Below are 23863 nucleotides of genomic sequence, written 5' to 3' on the forward strand. Positions count from 1 at the left end.
CTCATACATCGCTGGTAGAAATGTAAAATTCCTACCAGCAGCTGTGGGAAATGTTTGGTACACCTGCTGTGGAAAATGTTTGATGGTTCCTAAATAAGTTAAACATAGAATTACTAGAGAATCCAGCAATTTCCCTCTTAGGTATATACCTGAAAGAGTTGAAAGACATTCAAACAAAAACTTGTACGTGAATGTTCACAGCAGCACTATTCATAAAAACCAAAAGATGGAAACAACCCAAATGTCCATCAACAGAGGAATGGATAATGAAAATGTGGTATAGCCATACAATGGACTATTACTCAGACGTAAAAAGAATGAAGTACTGATATGTGCTACAAAGTGGATGAATCTCAAAAACATTATACTGAGTGAAAGAAGCTAGACACAGAAGGTCACGTATTGTATAATTCCATTTATATGAACTATCCAGAATAGGCAAATTCACAGAGAAAGAACGCAGACTGGTGATTGCCAATGGCTGGGGGAAGAATATGGCATTTTCTTTTCGAGGGTGATGAAAATGTTTTTGAACTAAATACAGGTGGTGATTTCATGACATTGTGATTGTACTAAATACCACTGTATTGTACATTTTAAATGGCTTTATGGGCATTTTACTTCAATTAAATGTTTAAGTTAACACAGGAGATGTATAGACATAAGTATAGTTATATAATGGTAAAGATGAGGGTAGCTGAGAGTCTAATCTCAATCTTTTGTCTTTTCAACCTTTTTCTTTCTGCCTAGAGAATTCATCCTTGTAATTTTCTTCCAGCTGTCAAACCTTTCCTAACTAACTTGTTAACATTCCTTTCTAGCTACTACTATTCTCCATCAATGAAATCATACCATTTTTAAAGTCCAGTTTCTCTAAGTGGTTCATTTTGTTCATCTCCTTCCTCTCCTATGGTCAATAGCAGCAAAGGTTTTCATGAATCATACTGGCCCATACAACCCTACTATTTTCTCAGTGCAAACTTCAAAACTGAAGCACATTTATATTTTGTGACTTTGTATACAATAATATGTATTGCATAATACTAAATTATGTTAGTGGTTTTTGTTAGTAGTTAGTGGTTTTATTTCCCACTTTCAGAGATAAGTTTCTATCTTATCTGATAAGTAATATCATACCTTATGTTACAAAGAAAAAATATTTATTTTCAAAGTGTAGCATATCCTTTTTGCACTGCTTAAGAATTTGACATTAAAAACTTTTGATACCATTATTACTACATTACTACAACTCTAGGCTTAAATAATATATCCAGGTACATTCCTGTAAGTCACGTGAAACTGTTATGATTAGAAAGAATATTTGCAATCTCTGCTGTAAAATATTAATTAACTTAGTTAAAATATGGAAAACTATTGGTATACTTGGATTCTTACATTTTCGAAGAAAATTTGACTTTCACAGAAGTTCTCAAAATACATACAGTTGGTCATATTCTACATGTATGACCCAATCTTCATTATTGAAGGGTGAAATATGGTACCATTATCCCACATTATTATTTTGCTACAACTGTACTTCTTAAAGGCCTCAAACAAAAGGCCTCAAAATTCCTCATATCTTTCTTTAATTCTCAACCTTTTTCTTGTTATACTGGATTTGCAAATTGCATTAAAACATGTTTTCCCTTCTACCATGTTAAATCACCAGCATCACCACCCACATACCCTTAGAGCAATGTTCCTCAAACTTAGCTACACATTAGTAACATTTAGGAAGTTTTAAAAAATGCTGGTGTGATGGGGGCGGTTAGCTCAGTTGGTTAGAGCACAGTGCTCTTAACAACAAGATTGCTGGTTCAATCCCCACTTGGGCCACTGTAAGCTGTGCCTTCCACAACTAGATTGAAACAACTACTTGACTTGGAGCTGATGGGTCCTGGAAAAACACACTTAAAAAAAAACATTTAAAAATTCTGGTGTCTGGGGCCCACCCAAGTCTAGTTAAGTTCAACATCCCTAGAGGAGGGGCCCTTACACTGGTATTAAAAGCTTCTCAATTAATTCTAATTTGCAGCCAACGTTGAGAAATACTGTTTTACAGCTAGCTACAACCTTATCTCTCTGCTTCCCTGAAGAAGCAAGCTGCTGTGAAAATTACACATTGTGCACCTCCAGATGTGACACCCTGAGAAAGATACGATGTGGCTGAGAATGTATAACTTCAACCTCATCACACAAAATCATCTGACAAACTCAAAATGAAGAAAATCCTATTTAGAAAAATGAAACGGGGGGACTTTATTCTTCAAAAAGTGCCAATATCAAAAAAGGCAAAGAAAAGCTATGAACATGTTCAGGATTAAAGAAGATTAAAACAATACGACAATTCCATGTGATATCTGCCCTTAAACTGGGTTTTGTTCTTGACAGAGAAAAGAAAAACATCCTACGAAGGACAGTATTAGATCAACAGGCACAACTGTCATATGCACAGTGGATTAAATAAAGTTCTCAATGTAAACATTGGTATTTACAATTGATAATTACTATATCAGTTCTGTAAGAAAATATTTCTACTAGGAAATGCACATTGGAGTATTTCAGATAAAGGGCCATGATATATGTAATATATCGTAAAACAATTCAGAAAAAAATGCATGCACAAATAACAGAGTAAGTGATAAAGTAAATAGGATAAAATGTTAACAGTAGGCAAATCTGGGAAAGATATATGAGTATTCCTTGTACTATTTTCATGTTTACAACTTTTTGTAAGTTTAAGGTTTTTTCAAAAAATGTTTTAAAACATGTCCATTTTCTCACCTCCCATTTACTCCATTCTAGGTTCTGTCCATAATTCTTTACTCTCAATGACTTCCCTGTTTCTAATCCAACAGAAAGTTTTCACTGTCCAACTTGCTTGATCTTCCCCCTCCGCCTTTTCTAAAAGACTGCAGTAAGATGTCAAACTTTATTGTAAACTGTTTTACAATGTAAGTATATTGTCTTCCCTTTCATTTCAAGAATGTGTTTCTGTGAATCGTAACACCACTGATTAAACACCCCCACTCGGCAGACAGTGGAGGTAGGCCATGGTTTTCTCACATAGGTCTGATTTCTAATAAACTTCATGAAAAGAGAAATCAAATTAAACCAATCCACACACGCACACAGGAGCTCAAGTTGCTGACAAGAGTTGCACCAGAAGCCCCTCACCAAGAACCAAGCCCTTCAGAGCTGCCAATGTTTCAGGGTAAAACAGAGTTCTCCCCTCCTAGTTAGAAGTGTGTGAAACTTCTAAAAGCCAGCCCTACACCCTATAAAGTGGCTGCTTTGGCTGATGGGATCTTTCAACAGCGTTTATACTGATCACTCCCTCCATTTTGAAGCATTCTTTCCCCTTTTAAAAGAAACACCACTTTTCCTTAGTTTTCATTACTTTATTGTCACCATACTCTCTCAGTTTTCCTCCTACTTCTTTGGCTAATACTTCTCAGTTTCCTCAGGCAAAGGGGGATTTCTTTCTCCTTAACTGAAATTTCCTAATGAAATAGTTCTGAACCCTCTTCTCTTCTCACTCAACACTCTTTACCCCAGGCAATCTCTTCAATTCTCATGATTTAGATGATCACCTATAAACTGATGACTCCAGAATTTGTATCTACAGCTGCTGCATTATACTCCAAATGCCTTCTTGATATTCCCATATGGATATTTCTAAGCATCATAAATATAACATGACTAAAATGAGTTTCTCCTAGTTTTCTTCCAACATTCTCCATCTTTATACAAACCACCACCAGCTACTCAGTTTCTCCCGATCTTATATGCTGTGTACCCAACATCTCTGTTTGCTGGTTTCAAAGTCACCTCAAACTCAGTATGTCCAAGTCCAAACTCATAACTGCCTCTTCCAAATCTGTTTCTATTATGATATTCCATATCTCACTGAATGGCAGATGGTATATCCCATTGCACAAACTTAAAACCCAAGAGTCATCCTTAATACTTCCCTTTTCCTTATCCAATTAGCCAAGTGCAGTGGGTTGAGTTGTGTCCCTCAAAAACATGTGTCCAAGTCCTAACTCGTAGTACCTGTAAATGTTACTTTATTTAGAAAAGGGTCTCTGCAGATGTAATTAAAACTCTCAAAATGAGATCATCTTGGATTAGACGTACTCCCTCTCCTCAAAGAGCTACTAAATAGATGTGGCAATGTCCTTATAAAAGACAGAAAAGGAGAAGACACACAGAGACACAGGGAAATGCATGCGAAGATGAGGGTAGACAGTGGGGTGATGTGTCTACAAGCAAAGGAACATAAAGGCTTGGTGACAGCCACCATAAGTTTAAAGAGAGGCATGAAGTAAATTCCCCCGCAAAGTCTTCAGAAGAAAGTAATTTTGCCAATACCTTGATTTCAGACGTCTAGTCTCCAAACTTGTAAGAGAACAAGTTCCTGTTGTTTTGAGCTACCAAGTTTGTGGTACTTAGTTATCACCGCCCTAGGAAGTTGATATACCAAGTAGTTTCTAAAGTCTGTTTCACTTCCTATCTTTCTTTTTAATTATATAATACAACATTATCAACTGTAGTCACCATCTTTTACCTTAGATCCTCTGAAATTAGATAGCTAAAAGATCCTTACAAACTTTCAGCTGTGAGGTGAATAAGGTCTGAGGATCTCATGTAAATGTCTTTCACATTTATTCACGTCACACTATATCCACCCACCCAGACTAAGTTACCATCATCTCATTCCTGGGTGACAGAATTAACCTCCAACTGGTCTCCCCACATTCACTTGAGGCCACATCCAAACAATTCTCCATGCTGCAGTTAAATACGTTTTTATAAACACAAATCTGATGTCATTGCCCTGCTGTTTTAGTCATCATCATATTAACCTTTCAGACTTTTAAGAGAAACACGTTCTCCTTTGTTTTCATTACTATATTGTTTCCATTTTTGGCTGTTTCTTCCAAGTAATCTTCGGGAGGGTTCTTCTTCCTTAATCAAATGTAGTAGCTTCCTATTTTCTTAAGGTCAGAGACAAAAATCTTTTTTCATGACCTACAAAGCTCTTCATGGTTTGTCTACCCGTCTAACCTCCTCTCCCACTTCTCTCCCAAACTCCCTTCTGCAAGCTTCTCTTTCTAGGATGTTCTCCATGATGATCTGGGTCTTTGTTATACTGACTTTTATCTTCATCTCCAGCCTTATCTCATGTTTATCTTCTTCTCACTTAATATGTTTCAGACACATTGCCCTTTTCTCTGCTTCTAAAACTATGTGCTAAGCCCTGTCTCTCTAAGTGTCTTCATGCATGTTGGTCTTCTTGCCTACAGGGCTTTTCCCCACCTTGTCAACCTGGCTAACACCTACTCTTTCTTCAGGTCTCAGTTTAACGTTGCCTCCTCTGACCTCCCCTCCAACTGCTTAGGCTCTAGTTACATGCTTTCATGCACCGTTTTTCTTTGCAGTCAGTATCACACCTATAATTTTATGGGGTTTTTTTTAACTGACATTTGTACACACACACACACACACACACACACACACACTACAATGCAAGCTCTGTGAGGAGAGTATGTCAGTTTTGTTCATCTTAGCAATAGTATCTAGCACAATGTCAAGCACATAGCATCTGTTCAATAAACATTTATTAAAGCAATACATGTATAAATGGATGAATAATAAACTATCAACATATGTGTCTAATCCTCAGGAAATTCCAACTCAATAGATTAGTCATCTCTATAATCCTCAAGACTGTGATTCAGAAACTGCCTGATGCTGATTCCTATTTATACTTTTGGACACATGCAATTTCATAATCTATGGATAAATGTTTAGCCTAAAGATGATTTATTTTGTATGAGTATGCACTAGTGAAACCTAAAATAAGCATAGGTTGTCCTCAACCTGATCTGAAAGCTGTGAGTCTTTGATGATGAACTTACTAAACAAAAATGTGGTCAATAAATCCATCTGAAAATTGGTTGACAAGACGTGGAATAAATTGGTATCAAAATCCAAAAGAAAGTTCGGTAAAACAATGGGAATGAACAATCTTCTGTGGGACTATGCGACTCGGATTGCTATAGAAATCATCTTCAACTTCCACAAATGGTTTAAATTCCATGCATGCCTGGTAAAGTCTCAGCTGGTAAAAGAGGGTGACTAGAACTAAGTTTGTGGATGAGAGTTAGACACAAGTATTGAAAGGATGAGTATCGCAGATTAACTCAGCAGGGTGAGATATGTGTGGGAAATGAATGACAGTAAGATCACAAAGCAGGTGTTGTTTGGTAAGCCACAGCAGGACAGCCACAAACCAAGAGACAGATGAAATGCTTTAGAAATGCACACTGGTCCTTTGGGGAAGCAAACTCATGCCAAATGTCAAGAGGCACTGTAATGCTACTCCTGGGAATCCATCATAGGAAGTCATTCAAAAGAATAAAATAAAAGCTATACGAAGATGCTTACAGGAAAATGTTTAACAGTTAAAAATTAGAAATTACCCCAATTGCCAATATTATGAGAAGTGTAGGAAAAAGTAGGTCTATCAAATATTTCTATAGAAATATTACGAAGATAATTAAGTAATAAAAATGCAGAAATATGGGGAAATTTTACAAATAATGTTAAACAAAAGTTAGACATACACAACTGCATAGTATCATAATTACAATGATGTATAAACTGTATATTAAGCTGGATAAAGGTCAAAAAGGGTAGACATAAAAAGAGAACATGGAATTTTTTTGGAGTTTTCCTTTTTTTATGATATTTTTAAAAGTGATTAAATGGTAACTCTTTAAAAAAATGTTCAGAAATACATTTCCAAATACCCGCTGTAGGTATAAATTGTGAAGAACAAGAGTTGCAAATATATATATTTTTTTTATGCTGTGGGAGGGTATTCAGCTACATTTGGAGGAAAAAGCATCTCTAAGCCTACATTTAAAAACTATAGACAGACTGGCAAAAACAATGACAGGTTCTGCAAATAGTTGCTACTGTTATAATCAAGTGATAGTTTTTACATCAATTCAGTATAAGGAGGACTAAAGTTGTTAAGTGTTAGCCTGTTCAGAAACGTTTGGGGCCAGACTTGAAGTAGGTTAAATATATATTCCCCCAGTGATTACAAAATTATAACAGGAAGCCATTTTGCAGAACAGAATATAGAAAAAATTTCAAAGCCACAATCCCATCACCCAACAATAATCAATTTTAACATTAGTTGGATATTAATTGAATACTTTTACACATGATTTAATTTGCTGTGTTGTTTCCCATTCTGTGGATGAAATAAAGTATATTTAGCCATTCCCATTATTGGACATTTTGATGGTTTCCAACTGTTTACTATTACAAACACTGTTGCAGTTTAATTCCTTATATATAAATATTTGTACATATCTTTGGTTATTGCTCAGGAAAATTTATTAGAAATGGAATTTATAGGGGAAATGATATAAACATACATTTTAAGTTTTTAGTAGATTGGAAGGCAAAGATTTTGCATTGCTTTATATGTTTTCTTTCTATGTCCAATTAAATCTCCTTCCTATCCATTAAATTCTCATCCATCCTCCAAAACCCAGCATTAAGCTCTATTTTCCAAGACAATTCCAGTGAGTCCTACAATGCTCACTGATCTCCCACATCTTTTTTTGTTGTTGTTCATTTTGAAATAATTTGAGACTTACAAAAATTTGCAAAAGCAGTACAAAGTATTTCCATATGCTCTTCAGATTCCCCAAAAATTAACATCCAACATAACCACAATGCAACTATCAAAATAATGAAATTAACATTGCCATATTTCTATTATATTCAAATTTTTCATTTTGCCCCACTAACGTCCTTGATCTGGTGCAAGATCAAACATCCCTTTTAGTTTTCATTCTCCTTCTCCCCCTTCAGTGCAGGACAGTTTCTCAGTCTTTGTCTTTCATGACCTCAGGCCAGCTTCATGGGCATGCTACCTGTCCAGTTGCACAGGGCCCTGCACCATTGCTCTAATGCTCTACCGTTGCCGTTTTGAAATTTTTAATCATTTTTGAAGAAGGAACCTCACATTTGAATTTGAACTGGTCTCTGTAAATTATGTAGCTGATCCTGAATGACACAACACTTTTGAAGCCGATTGGTCAATTATTATGTGAGATGTCCCTTAATTTAAGTTGGTCTAATTGTTTCCTCGCAATTAAATTCCGGAATTGTACTTTCGGTAAGAATGCCACAAAAGTGATGTTGGGCCCTCCTCAATGCATTGGATCAGGAAGCTCATAATGTTGGTTTATTCTGATACTGGGGAGACTAACTTTAATAACTTAAGTCAAGATGATGCCTGCTAGGTTTCTGCACTGTAAAGTTGATATTTTGTCCTTTGACACATATTTTCAAATTGCTCTCAAGAAAGATTGTACAATTTTACATTTCCCATTGTGTGAAAGTGCCCATCTGCTTGAACCCTCACCAAAGATAGATTATACCATTTTAAAGATTTCCCAATTTTATATGAAAAGAAGGACTTCTCTTAACTATTTCAAATTGTTTGACTATTAATGAAACTGAACCCCACTCCACCCTGTTCCCATATTACTTAGCCATTTATATTTCTTCATTGGAGAATCAGTCGAGAGTTTCTTTGGTTCAACCTGCTTTCAGTCCACCTTAGTGACTAGATAGATAATCCTAAAAATATTTGGAATTGAACATGAACCATGAAGAAGTGTACAAATTGTGGGCTAAGAGATAATTTTACAGTACTTTAAATGTTTAGGAAAAGACAGCAGAAACCTCCTTTAGAAGACGGTGATTACCGTTAGCAGACGACTGTGCTGTGAATCTGGTGAACTGGCTCTGGATCTCGGCTATGGGGGAGAACAGAACCCTGGTGGGTTGCTCACAACGGGTTTGTGAAGTATAAAAGGGGACAGGGAGTAAGTCACCAATTAATATTTGTTGAATAAGTGAATTAATAAAAGGATAAATCAATGAACTGAGAAGAATAAAGATAGGAAAAGAGCGGAAGGGCTGTGCAAATAGCCACAAGGTTTTGAAAGTACTTGCCAAAAGAAGCAGAGAATGTATTTAAGTTTAGCACCCCTTTTACATGCCAGGTGCCATATTTAGCTTAGCTTACTCAAAGGTAGGTGTTCCTATCCCCATTTTAAAAATTAGTAAAAACGAAGTCTTTCTGTCCTCAACATTTGTCCTTTTCCCCATATGCTATTTAGGATGTGGGGATTCAGAGAAGTAGGATAGGGAGACTCACTAAGAATGCTGACTAGAAGGAACGGAAAGAAGAGAGAGAAAACAAGGGTTTAGCAGAATGCAGGGGGATACTAACTAAACAAAAAAGGGAAGTGGTTACCAAAACAGAACTTTTGATTTAAAGCCAAAAGTGACCCACAGGAAACAGCTCACCCTTGGTATGGAGAGTAAGAATAGGCTGAACTAGTGTTGAATAGTGTAATCTTATAATTAAAAATCTAGATGCATGTGTCTTATACTCAACTACCTTTAGGGACCAACTAGGCTGATTGATATTAGACAACAGGAAGTGGGGGGGTATGGGTAATTGGAGAGTGCATACTAAGCATATAGTCCACCAAACAGCATTCAAAAATCAATTAAAAATATCACACACACGCGCACACTATTTTAACCAAACAACTGGTAGAGGTTGGCCCATAAGTCTCCAGTTTGTGCCCCAGTGACTGCTCTAAATTCTAGAGAAAAAAGCTGACCATGTCAAAGAAACTGGTAACAAAACACCCATAAGAACTATGGTACATGAGTCTATACTTACTGTAAGATTCATCTTAACTCATCAGTTAAATTTAATTCAACAAACCAGTAAATATTTATTGACCATTTGTAGATAAAAAATGACTTAGGTGTCAGGCGTTACAAGATGGAATAAGTCACTATCTCTGTAGTTTGGTATTTAGTTCTCAGTTTAGGTCCTACAAAGTTTTATGAATGAGTAGTCACACAGGTTACAAAATAACCTTTCTCTTCTGCTCAGCAGGAAATCAGTTCCTCAAAGCTCTCCATGATTTAAATCTCGCCTTCATGCCCATTTAGCTTTAAACCTATCATATAGTCCTATAATGTCCTGTATTCTAAAATTGTTTTTTTGTCTACCTACATAAAAATGTGATTTACTTAGTTCTGTGTGATAGGAAAATAATTCATGTTTGAATTCCAGTGCATACTCAGATCTAAAGATGCTCAATAAATGTCCGTTGAACCTAACACTGATGGTTTTTAAGTATGTCCACAAATTCTATGATACTCCTCCCTTCAAAAAGTGAACTCTGATTCCCGTATCAGTGAGTGTGGTCTCAATTGAGTAATGTACTTTTAACAAATTGAATAGCGGAAGTGGTGGCTTCCAAGACTAGATCTTAAAAAGCACGAGAGTGTTCCCCTTGCTCTCTCGGATAACTTGCTCTAGGGGAAGCCAGCTGCTGTGTCATGAAGACTCCAGCTGCTATGGAGAGACTCACATAGTGAGAAACTGAAGCATCCTGCCAACAGCCAGCAAGGCACTGAAGCCTCTGGCCAAGACCCCTTGAGTGAGCCATGTTACAAGTTGATTCTTGGGTCCTAGTAAAATCTTGATGAGCGCAGCCTTGTCCAACAGCTAGACTGCAACTTCCAGGATGAGAACCATCCTGCTAACCCATTCCTAAATTCTAGAGCCACAGAAACTGTGTGAAATAATAAATGTTTATTATTGTTTTAAGTTGTTAAGTTTTAGGGTAATTTGTAGAGCAGACATAGATAACTCATATGGCCCTGAAACTATCATTACATTATGATACACAGACACACACACACGTATTATTATATTTAAAAGCTAGCTGTTTTGGAGCCTGGCTCTTTCACTTATACCCTTCCCCTCCTCCACTTCCTGTTCTTGCCACCTCCAGAAGCCACCAATTCCCTTTTCTCTCCCTGGATGTTAAAAAGTCCTAAATAGAATATTAAAAAGTCCTTTTGCTCCTAATGGACCCAAAGAAGAGATTCCTTAGGGGCGGATCTTTATTTTCTTTCTGGAGTGACAGATGTAGGAGGAAATATTTTGGATCATCCCAACCTCTCATTGATCTATTCATAGATATCTACTTATTTCACTTATGTATCCATTTATTCACCCAAATGGATTTTAACTCTGATCAGCAGCATCACTTTGGAAAATGAAGGAAAACAGTTAGAAGCATAAATGGCACCTAAGCAGGTCTTCGGAGTGTATGTGGATAAGCCCATGAGTGGAAGTATTTCCACACTTGTAACCAGAGGAAGGACTCGAGATTTGGTGATAGGTGGAGTAGAGAACATCAGACTAAGCAGGGACAGTATTGTGCAGGTGTGAGAACAACACACACACGTCTTCAATGTTAGTTTCATTCTAGCCTCTTCCCTGCTCAGCTACACTTCCCCCACAGCTTTAGGGTAGAGGCCTAGAGACAATGTGTCTTTGTTTTACAGAACACTCTTTCAGAGAGCTCCTAGCAGAGTCTGGTACAGAGAGGAAAGAGAGTGAGGAACCATTGCTGCCAAAGGGACGGTCAGAAACTGTACATGACTTTGTGGATGGAATCTACTTCCCCTTCCCTAAAGATTTCGGGAAGCAATGAATTAAAAAAACAAAACAAAAAAAGCTTTGAAAAGCTAATGCAAGTAAAGAAAGAGGAAATTTCATGTCTTAGAAGTTTAGTTTATCAACAATAATCTTAAGTGGAAAAGAACATATATCACAACCTTAGGAAAATTCCTCTGTAATTTTTTCCTGATCTATAATACTGCAGATTAGGAAAAGGGCTTCAGGCATTTGATCCCTTTTGATGAAAACCACTCCCACTGGTGGGACTGACAACTTACATTTCCCACCTGGTGTAAACACAGACTTTGCTGCACTATAATATCTAATCCTCAGATTCATTAACTTTAAAATGGAGCTAATATTTATCTAAATTATTGAGGATAAAATGAAATAATTTGTATGTAGGGAACTATTAAAAGTGTTTAATAACAAAAGAACAAGACAAACGGGGCTGGCCAGGTGGCTCGTGGGTTAGAGCTCCATGCTCCTAACTCCAAAGGCTGCTGGTTCGATTCCCACATGGGCCAGTGGGCTCTCAACCACAAGGTTGCCAGTTCAATTCCTCGAGTCCCGCAAGGGATGGTGGGCCGCGCCCCCTGCAACTAAGATTGAACACGGCACCTTGAGCCGAGCTGCCGCTGAGCTCCCGGATGGCTCAGTTGGTTGGCATGCGTCCTCTCAACCACAAGGTTGCCAGTTCGACTCCCGCAAGGGATGGTGGGCTGCGCCCCCTGCAACTAGCAACGGCAACTGGACCTGGAGCTGAGCTGCGCCCTCCACAAATAAGACTGAAAGGACAACAACTTGAAGCTGAATGGCACCCTCCACACTAAGATTGAAGGGACAACTTGACTTGGAAAAAAGTCCTGGAAGTATACACTGTTCCCCAATAAAGTCCTGTTGCCTTTCCCCAATAAAATCTTTAAAAAACGAAAAAAAGAACAAGACAAACAACTGAAAGAACAAAAACTCATAGACATAGACAATAGTTTAGGGGTTACCAGAGGGTAAGGGGGGAGAAGGGAGGAGGGCTCTAGAAGAGGGTAAATGTGGTCTAGTGTATGGTGATAGAAGAGAACTGACTCTCGGTGGTGAACACACAACGTGAGCTATAGATAATGTATTACAGAATTGTACACCTGAAATCTATGTAACTTTACTAACAATTGTTGCCCCAATAAACTTTAATTTAAAGAAAAAAAGTGTTTAGTAAGTGATAACTGTCTTACATTGGGGTCCCCCAAATTTGACCGAGTCAAGGTGTTATGGGTTGAATTATTTACCCTCCCAGAAGATGTTAAAATCCTAACCCTCAGTACCTATGAATGTGACCTTAATTGGAAATAGGGTCTTTGTAGCTGTCATCAAGTTGAGATGAGGTCATTAGAGTGGGCGCTTATTCAAATATAACTAATGCCCTTACATGAGAGGAAGATGGCCCTGTCAAGACAAAGAGACACAGGGAAAATGCCATGTAAAGATGGAAGCGGAGACTGGAGTGATGCATCTACAAGCTAAAGAATGCCAATTGCCAGCCATTACCAGAAGCTAGGAGAGAAACATGGAACAGATACTCCTTCATAGCCCTAAAAAGGAATCAAATTGACCAACACTTTTATTTCTAACTTCTAACCTCCAGAACTGTGAGAGAATAAATTCCTATTGTAAGTCATGCAATTTGTGGCCCATTGTTATGGCAGCTCCAGGAAACTAATACATGAAGATATCAATACAAGTGGTTCATTTTGAAGGAGTCCAGGAACCACTGATTTCAGGATGGAGAAGTGAGACTTTCAAAAGAAGGACAGCAATAGGGTGGGCTGATGAGTCCTGTAAGATACCTCTGCAGGTGGGGCTCAAGCCTTTTGTGAACCTCCAGGAGACAATACAGAATGTACCTCAGAGTTGTCCCACCTGTGAGAAGTGAGAACATTGGTATACTTGTTAGTATGAATATTGGTGTATTCGTTTTCTATGGTTGCTATAACACATGACCACAAATGTGGTGCTGAAGAACAACAGAAATTTATTCCCTCGAAGATCTAGAGGTCAGAAATTAAAAATCATTATCACTGGAATGATGCTGTCAGCAGGGCCTAGCTCCCTCCAGAGGCTGTAGGGGGGAATCTGTTCCTTGCCTTTTCCCCTTCTGGTGGCTACTGGCATTTCTTGATTTCTGGCTATTGCACCACAATCAGCTTTTGTGGTCACACTGCCTCTTCCTCTTCTGTCTGTGTGAAATCTCCCTCTGCTTATCTCTTATAAGGACATATATGATTGTCTTTAGGGGTCCCCTGGATAGTCCAGGATAATCTCCGCATTTCAAGATCCTTAACTTAATCATAATCATACCTTTGGCTACATAAGGTAATATTCACAGGTCTCAGGGATCAGGACCTTGTGCCTTTGGAAGACATTTTTCGATCTACAATAATTGGTATATTTATCCTTCAACTTCCAATTGTAATTGGTTAAAGGGTGCTCTCAGGGGTGAAAATTCCTTAGCATTTTTGGCCTGCCCTGCAGGGGTCGAGAAAAATTTCTCAAGTTGAAAGTTGCAGGGGCTGGCCCAGTGGCTCAGGCGGTTAGAGCTCCGTGCTCCTAATTCGACTCCTCGACTCCTGCATGGGCTGTGCCCCCTGCAACTAACAACGGCAACTGGACTTGGAGCTGAACTGAGCCTTCCACAACTAAGATTAAAAGAACAACAACTTGACTTGGAAAAAGTCCTGGAAATACACACTGTTCCCCAATAAAGTCCTGTTCCCTTTAACCAATAAAATCTTAAAAAAAAAAAAAAGTTGCAGGCACTTGTAGAGGACTTTTTTGGGCATGTATGGAATGGGGAGTCCTCAGAGGATGGTCAATGGGACACCAATAACATCGGCTATATTATTATTTTTATTAGAGTTTTGTTAACAATTTTAATAATTACTCATTAGTTATAATTATTAGCTATTTTAACCTAATTCCCTTATGGACTGTGATATAAATTACACTACCTGTGTGACCTTGCTTAGAAAATATTATCCCACCTATTTGAACTTGATCCTTTCTTTCTACAAGGGTACCTTTAAGTATACGTGGCTCTATCATTTCCTCCAAAGCATCTTTTGTTTATCTTTTTTGTTTCTAGCACCTATGAGATCTCTTTTACTAATCTCTATTTGGCCATGCATAATTATCTTTCTCAACTCTGTATATTTTTCTCAACTGTATTTTAACATTGTCAATGGTAGAGACCATGAGATATATTTTCAAATTCTTGATGTTGTGATTTTAGAGATTTACATTTATAATCTGGCACCACTTAATAATTTTTCATAAGGAAATATAAAACATCTATTTCGAGCCTATTATGCACTTTTAGTTTCTTCAAGTTCCTTTGATATAACATAAATTATCCGTGGGACTGTAACATTAGAAACTTTATTGTCCCATGTCTACTTAGTGACAGTTTCAAACCTGTCTGTTTATAGAAAATGGAAGAACTGTAATATGTGAGTGACCAAGAAAGCCCTGGCTTGTTTCCAAAGATCTATGGAATATTGGGATCTAGCTGTTGGTAAATGAATGAAATAGGGAATGTTGGAAGAGGCACAAGTGAAAAAAATAGTTTGGTTTTGGACAATAGTTTGGTCAAGTTCTGTGGTTATCATGCGATATCCAGGAGGCAGATGGCTACAAGACTGAGTTTTGAGGGAGAGGTATGGACTGGACAAAAGATTTGGGAATCTCTTTGCAATAGGAAGATGGGTGAGATCACACTGGAAGAGCAAGTAGAATGAGAAGTAGAAAACTGGGCCACGTGTAGAAACCTGAGAGTCAACAAATACTGAAGAGGCAAAAGGAAGAAGGAATGGAGGTAGGAGAACCTGGGGAAGAGGCTGTTAGGAGAGCCAAGAGAATTGAAATGCTAATTGAGAAAGGAGAAATGCAGCAGAGATCTAGTTTAAAAGACAGGAAGGAAAAGAATTGACATCATTCACGGTGAACACTTATAAAAGAAAAAATTCACAACTTGGAGGTTCTTGATGAACTTAATGAGAGCAGTTCCAGTGGGATGTTACAGGCAGAGCCAACTGGGTTAACAGGCCCCTCAAAAGAGCTCACAGGAATCTCTGGGTACAATCTCTGTGAAGTTAGTTCGGGGTAGCGCAGTGACTCCTCTCAGCCCAACTGTCCAGGAAAGGTCTGGAGGATCCAAGAGGATCTAGAGCCCAAACTGAGCTTAGCAGTGGATTGAGTGGGAAATGACACAAAACTGACAAACCAGTAAGATTATATTAATAAACTTCCATTTTAAAGTTTGCAATCAAATAATAGATTGCTCAGATTCAAGATGGGAGAGATTTAGCTTGGCAACAACTGCTTAAAAATGATCCAAAGATTTTTGTTGATTATAAATTTAAAATGGGCCAAAAGTATGACTTAATTCCCCAAGAAGCTAGCACAGGATTGGGCTGTGATAATACAGAAATGGAGACACCAGGAGAATATTAATTTTATTGGAAGGACAAGCAGGGAAGGAGGAAAATAGAACAGCAATTAAAAGGAGCTGTCTAGTCATTAAAAAAAAATTTAAGGATGGAAGATATTTGAATACGTTTATAGGCCAAGGGGAAGGATCCATTAGGGAGGGAAAGGACACAGGAGAGACACAGAAGTCTGATGAAGCTTGAAGTTGGTTGCAAACTGAAATGTGGATGCCTCATCCTTGGAGACAGGAGGGAAGGCTGAAAGACGGGCGTGACTAAGGATAAGTTGCTGTTAGGAAAGGAATTCGGACACTTGGGAAGAGCACAGGCAAACGTTTTCAGTTTGCTTGATGAAGTAATACTCCAGGGGGACAGGCTTTGCTGTTTCTGAGTGTGTGAGGAGGGGGTGGGGTGAATTGGGAACGCTGAAAGGAAGGGAAAGAATTCCAGATAGAATGGGATTCTTGGTCTTTGAAGTGGGATCCAGAAATTGGGAGGTTTCTTCTCAGTATAAAACCAACACCCACAGGAAGCTCAGAATCTTTTGAGCCTCTACTGGCTTTTCCCATGTGGCTCAGGACTGCCAGGCCGGACTGAGAGTCAGTCATGTGCTCAAGAATCATGGACTTTAAATTAAAACAAAAATAAACAAACAAACAAAAAAACCGGAAGTGGAATTCTTACATTTATTCATGAAAAAAGTCTTTGAGAGACAATCATTTAAAAAAACATATTCTTGCAATGCATAAATCTTCCCGTTAAAATTCCGGGGAATTACTAAGCAGGCAGTACAATTTACACAAAGGTAAAATAGTTGTAAAATATTGACATGCAGATGAATTTCACTGATGTAACTCTTTATCAGACAATGGTTACTAAGGCAAAAAGTGTTTCAAAATAAAACATCAAGAACCACAGACTTTTGAGTGCCGGAGGGTCACGAGAAATCATTCGGCATTTCACAAACAGGGCCAGGCAAGGAGCGGGCATTACACAAATGGAATAAGATTTCTCTGCTCTCAAGACTTTACGGAAGGACAACAGACTACAAAAATCAGTCTTTATAACAGAAAGATAAGCTACGTGAGGAGAGGCACAAAACGCAGTGAAGTTATTGAAAAAAACTAAGTCCCTCCATTCTGAGAGAAGGAGCCCCATTTCCCACTTTCAAAGAAATTCGGGAAAGGTCAAAGATTAAAATACCTTATAAAGTACCGCCCCAGGCCAAGTGCCTTTTGGCCCACGTTGTTCTGGGCTCGGCGCACGTCCAAACTCGTGCACGCCCGAGGGAGGCCGGCCCAGAGGCGCGCGAGTCTCACCGGGGAGAAGGCGCGCTCCCGAGCCTGTCTACGGAAGTCCCGCCCCCATTTCCGGCGGCGGAGAATGGGGAGGGGCTAGCGGCAGCTTCCGTCTTGCGCAGTGTTGGGGTTGCCGCACGTGTGTCGCCCGCTCTGGATTCCTGGATTATCTCTGCACCTTGGTGAATTTGTGGCACCGGAACTCCTTCCCGATTTAAGGATGAAGGCGGTAAGAGTCCTCCGAAGCCCGATTCTCGCAGTTTAGGGCCCCTTTGGCTGATAGATTCGCTCCCTGGTGTAGCTGTCCGGCGGGATTTTGCCCTTGTTTAGGGGGCGGTGGCCTAGATTCGGGGCTCCCTCTTGGCTCTGTGAGCTGTCCTCTTCCCGGCTCTTCACGTGGCTCTTCCTGAAACGCCCACTGTGCTCGCGCTCGACTTCAGGAGCCACGATGAGACAAGCACCGAGTCTTGCATCCCTGGGATGTCAGACTTTGGGGGTTCTTCCAGACCCTCTTTTGAACCTCGTATTGAATTTATATGTTCTCAGTAAATTTATAGTATGAGTCACGGGAACCGAGACGAGTCCATTTTATCCCTTAAAGGGTAAGGAGATAGGAAAGCAAATTCTGGTTCTCACAGAAAATTAGAGCTACTTCTAGGATTTGGATTTCTGAATGAGAAGTCACCAGCAAGAGAGTTGGAATTTAAACACCTGAATTCAGCTTTGCCTTTCTTAGTTTAAGGGTCTTTGGCAAGTCACATAATCTATAAGCCTTAGCTTCTTAAGTAATGTGCGGATAACGGCAATCACTGCTTAACTACTAGGCTGTTAAGTTATGTTGGAGTGCTTTGTAAACAGTAAAGCAATATATAAATGTCAGTTGTTTGACAGCCCGCATTTTGCTCTGAGTATGCTAAACTACAGGTGTTAATAACCATTTAATAACCATTTACCGATAGGTCAGAGGTTCTTAACTATTTTTTTGTCCTGGGCCCTTTTGAGCAGTGGTGGATTTGGTGACAAGAAGACCCCTGGTTGAATAACTGATGCTGTAGTGCCATTCTGTAGGACTAATGCTTTAGTTTGGTTTTAGCTTTTATATACAAGATCCATGACTGTGAGACATTAGAATTGTGGACTTGGTGTAACGAAATTTATAATCGACTCTCTTTACTCTGATTTTAAAAATAAAATAATTTAAATTTCTGGTTATGCTGCATTCTTCCTGTTGTTTTACAGAGAAGAAATAAAAAACAGGTCCCAAGCTTTCGGAAGTTGCTAAAAACTAGTAAGATCAAACTTGAAAACAAGCTGAAAAATAAGCAATTTAAACAACAAAGCACTCTCAAGAAGTACCGAAAAGAACAGAGGAAACTAAGACAAGCTGTAAAGGATGCTGTGTCTAAGAAACCCATTCCATTGGAGGACCCAAAGAAAAAACGACCAGGTAATTGTGAAGGCATTCATGTGCTCTAATTTCCGTTGATTTGTTCTAAAATGTTCTTCATGAAATAACTGCTTTCTAGTAATCACTCTTGTTCTCAGATCTTCCCAAGGGTAGGTAAAAATAATAGTCCTATATATTTTATCACAGTCAGTATGAAAAAAACATTTCAGTATAGTATTCATTGTGAAAAACAGCTAGTCTCAGTTTTAAGTTTCTCTAGAAAGCAGATCTGAAGATATACTACTTGGGAAAACAAACTCAGAGTAGCCCTGTAAATAAATGTTGGGCAGCATGCCAGGGCTGCCACTTTCCCATTCACTGGGCAGTTTGCTAAGGTTAGAACATTGCTTTTCTGTGGTGCATTCTTCACAGTGTGGCCAAGGTTCATTTAGTATTCTAAACTTCTGGCTTTCTTTTCACTTGGAAACTTGGCGTGAAATTGAGCTGTAATTGTCAGGATTATTCTTTTGTAAAACTGTCCAAGAACTCTCAGTACTCAAAATAGGTAAGGTATCTGACCATTTTGAGTCAGACCAGTTCTTCTACAAAGTTACTGGTACTTTCAGGTTCGTCATATTTGACAGTATCTGACTATTGTCTTCCCATGTCCATCTCATTTTCTTAATCCTGACCTACCGTGTTTCCCTGAAAATAAGACCGGGTCTTATATTAAGGTTAGCTCCAAAAGATGCGTTAGGGCTTATGTTCAGGGAGTGATGTCATCTTGAAAAATCTGCTAGGGCTTATTTTCTGGTTAGGTCTTATTTTGGGGGACACACGGAATTTAGTTTGATCTCTTTTTAAAAACATTTTTTTAATTAGTTTCATGTGCACAAAACAATGTAATAGACATTTATCATTTATATCCCTCACACAGTGACAACCCCCCTCCCCCCGTCCACTATCCCTCTGACATCGCACACAGCCATTACATTTCCATTGTCTGTATTCCTAATGCTGTACTCCACTTCTTGTGTGTGTGTATATATATATATATACACACACACAAGAAGTGGAGTACAGCATATATAATTATAGTTGACATTCATTATTGTTCAGCTTCACTTTCAGGTGTACAGTGCAGTGGTCAGGCATCTACATCTTCCCTGAGGTGGTGTCCATAATGAGACAAGTGTTCATTGGATACCCTACAAAATCTTTACACCATTATTGATTACATTCCCCAAATTGACTTTCATATCCCTGTGGCCATCTTGTGGTTACCGATTGTGCTTTATAATCCCCTCATCTTCCCCCTTATCCCAACCCCGCCTCCCATCTAGCAACCCTCAGTTTTTCCTCTATGTCTCTGAGACTGTTTCTGATTAGTTCATTCATTTATTCTTTTCTTTAGATTCCACATAAGTGAAATCATATGGTATTTGTCTTTCTCTGTCTGACTTATTTCACTTAACATAAGGTTCTCTAGGTCCATCCATGTTGTTGCAAATGGTAAGATTTCATTCTTTATGGTTGCGTAATACTCCATTGTATAAATGTACCACAGTTTCTTAATCCAGTCGTCTACCGATGGGCATTTCGGTTGTTTCCATGTCTTGGCTATTGTGTATAGTGCTGCAATAAATATAGGGGTATATAAATTTTTTTGAATTAGAGTTTTGGATTTCTCCGGATAAATACCTAGGAGTGGAATTGCTGAATCATGAGGTAGTTCCATTTTCAGATTTTTGAGATACCTCCATACTGTTTTCCATAGTGGCTGCACCAATCTGCAATCCCACCAACAGTGCACAAGGGTTCCCTTTTCTCCACATTTTTGCCACCACTTGTAGTTTGTTAATTTATTGATGACAGCCGTTTTGACTGGAGTGAGGTGGTATCTCATTGTGGTTTTTATTTGCATTTCTCTAATGGTTAGTGAAGTTGAGCATTTTTTCTTATGTCTGTTTGCCATCTGTATGTCCTTTTTAGAAAAATATCTCTTCATGTCCTCTGCCCATTTTTTAATTGGGTTGTTTGTTTTTTTGGAATTGAGTTGAGTGAGTTTTTTATAAATTTGGGATTTTTAACCCCTTACCAGATATATCATTGGCAAATATCTTTTCCCATTCAGTAGGATCCCTTTTTGTTTTACTGATGGTTTCCTTTGCTGTGAAAAACTTAGTTTGATGTAATCCCACATGTTTATTTTTTCTCTTACTTCACTTCCCTTGCCCGAGGGGATATATCAGTAAAAATCTTACTCCGGGTAGTTTGATCTCTTGACAACATATTATTGTGATGTATAAAAGATCATGGGACTGGAAGCCAGTAAACTTGGGCTTTTTTCTTGATTTTGTTACTACTGATGGGGCCTTAGTCAGTCACTTAATCTCCAGGTATTTAATCTGTTAAAAAATGCAATGGTTGAGTTAGATGTTTTTTAAGATCTCTTCCATCTAAATTTCAGTAGACTTTAAAAAGCATGATGTGTTAATAATTACATATTAAAAATAAGCGAAAGATTCTTCATTCTTGCACGTTGAAGTCTATCAGTGGTTGGATATAAGTGTATAAGGTTCAAATGAAAGATCTGTGTTAGAGTAATTTTGCAATATATCAGCATATAGATGGTAATTGAAGTCTTAGACTTGGGTAACATACTGTGGAGACTGTTGTATGAAAATAAGAGAACCTAGAACAGAATTTAAAGGAACCCCAGCATTTAAGAAATTGGTGGAGGAAGAAAAACCTGTCCTGGGGTTTGAGGAAGAACCAGAGAATTAGGAAGAAAACCAGAATTGTACAGTGTCTTAGAAATCAAAAGAAGAGTGTTACAAGAAAGAAGGAAACTATGTACTAACATGAAATACTCTACAAAACAGTTAATTTTAAAAAATAAAGTGAAAAGTAGTGTATATTGAAGCTTTCACCCACTTGAAATTATAGGCTATCACCACATGTCTGATATGCTTACACACTTTGAATAAAAAAGGCAAAAAATATGTGTACTCGTAAACTCATATAAACAATGATAGGCAGGATTAAAAAAAAGAAAGAAAGAAATGCACTTTCCTTTGGCCCAACAATCCCACTGCTAGGAATTCATCCTATGATTATTCAGAGGGTGCCAAAAAAATGTATACACATTTTAAGAAAGGAAAAAACTATTAAGATTGTAATACTCAATACATACTGATAACAAAAGATGAACACAGATCATATGTATACGTTTTTTTGCCACCGCTGGTATTTGAAAAAAATTTGCTAAGACTATCCATGCCCAAGCATGTTCATTGCAACACTGTTAAAATAGCAAAATACCAAACGAAAACAAATGCCATCTCTACCACCACCAAAAACTGAAAATCAAAATGTCCATCAACAAGGAATTGTTAAAATAAATGATGTAAATGTTGTATACAGGTGGTGGAATACTATATAGCTGTTAAGGTGGAATACTATATGTCCTATATGGTACATAAGATTTGTGCAACAAATGATGTGATTATTATCACTTCCTACTTCAAATTTTTTTAGCAGCTGCATATTTTTTCTTGTATGGAAGTTTATTGTACCAGTAATAAAATGCATTTAAAATTTTGGAAAGATATTGACATATTGTCCCCTGGAAAATGACTTACTTGTCCATCTTAAAATGCTAATATGAAGAAATCAGTATATTGAAGAGGTTGAAGATACAGATGAGAGAGGCTTAAACGATAGAACAAGGCAAGAGAGGGCAAGAGTTTTTGGGATCCAGAGCACAGGAGGAGAGGCACCTCTTTCAGTGTTAGAAGAAAGGAAAAGATGCATGCAAGTGCTATTGAATTCAGTAGGAAATTCAAGGTGTTTTCTTTCTTACAGCTTTTTTTTATCAGTAATTTGGAAAGCTAGGTCCTCTAATGATTATGAAGTGAGGTAGGTGATGAGAAGTGTGATGGTAGGTAAAAGATTTGAAAAGGTACCCTAGGGCAGAGAGAAAGTTGACCAGGGAAATAAAACAATGGCTGGTCCGTTTTGAGACATGGCAGGCTCTTTTAAAGTAGAGAGGTGTTCCACTCTGTGCACTGTGTACATTTATATCGCGATATTTACGAATGTTATTGGAGTGAGAATTATAAGTTCTGTTTGGGAAGATGCTAAGACTGTCTTGTTCATGGTTGAATCCTCAGCACTTAGAACAGTGTTTGGCACTTAGTTGGCATTCTTTTTTTTTTTTTTTCAATTGAAAAAGAGAAAGAAAGCGAACAAGGGACAAAGAGAGAAAGAATGATTCATACTTGGGGTGTTGTTGGATATGAGTGCCTAACCTGTAGAGGGAAAGTAGCTGAAGACATTTGCAAGGGTGGTTCAAGTGATAACCATACAGCCTAAGTGAGGGAATGAAGATAGCATAGGAAGTAGAGTGGTCAAAGGATTGAAGGTCTGTTTAGTCAAAAGTGCAGTGGAAGTAACTGAGTGAGAGTTGGAAGGACAAAAGGTTGTGGTCAGAGAGAGGGGTGAGCACCAAGGTTTGGGATGTGGCCCTTGGAGGGGGCAGCTGAAGTGGAGTGGAAGTGACAGTCATTGGAGATCAGACAGAGCTATGGGGCTAAGTCATTGATTCTCAAATGCCCTGAAAGACAACGTAGGATGTGAGGAGACATTTATTTTTTGATTGTTACAGTGGCCTGGGAATGCTCCAGGTGGTTAGTTTTCAGGGGTCAGGGCACCCTAGCTCAGTACACCCCAGTGCAACAAAGAAGCATCCTGTCAACACATGAGTGGTGCTCCCGTTTACAAGCACCGGGCTCAAGTATTAGAAACACAAGCTTTTCCTGTTGGAGACACAAAAATGCAGTTCTACATCTCTAAAACTTGTTTCTGATTTTTTTTTTTTTTTGAACAGATAAAAGGATTGAGAGGGAAGAGGAGGAAGAAGAGGAAGCCCTTCCTTTAGATATGATGGATGAAGATGACTTACAGTTAATGAAGGATTTAGGACAAAGAGCATCTTTTCTAACCAGAGACCTGTCTTCTAGGTAATTATTTAGACTATAATCATTCACATCCTTTCAGTATTAAAAACTTGGTTCTGAATTTAACCTAGGTAGTTAGTGCA

General features: G+C 38.3%; 1 protein-coding gene across 2 annotated transcripts in view; it reads left to right on the plus strand.

The window, feature by feature from the left end:
- Positions 1-17445: 17445 nt before the first annotated feature.
- The window catches only part of NOC3L (NOC3 like DNA replication regulator), a 28024-nt gene continuing 21606 nt past the window's right edge, over positions 17446-23863 (plus strand). For both annotated transcript variants that reach the window (XM_088791945.1, XM_074339365.2), the window contains exons 1-3: positions 17446-17601; positions 18612-18819; positions 23651-23783. In XM_088791945.1, the coding sequence (XP_088648071.1) occupies positions 17593-17601; positions 18612-18819; positions 23651-23783 (350 nt within the window). In that variant the 5' untranslated portion in view covers positions 17446-17592. The remainder of the gene's footprint in view (positions 17602-18611; positions 18820-23650; positions 23784-23863) is intronic.

This window comes from Rhinolophus sinicus, chromosome 15, assembly GCF_057876585.1.
Source record: "Rhinolophus sinicus isolate RSI-liver-muscle chromosome 15, RSI-T2T, whole genome shotgun sequence".
Classification (NCBI taxonomy): Eukaryota; Metazoa; Chordata; class Mammalia; order Chiroptera; family Rhinolophidae; genus Rhinolophus; species Rhinolophus sinicus.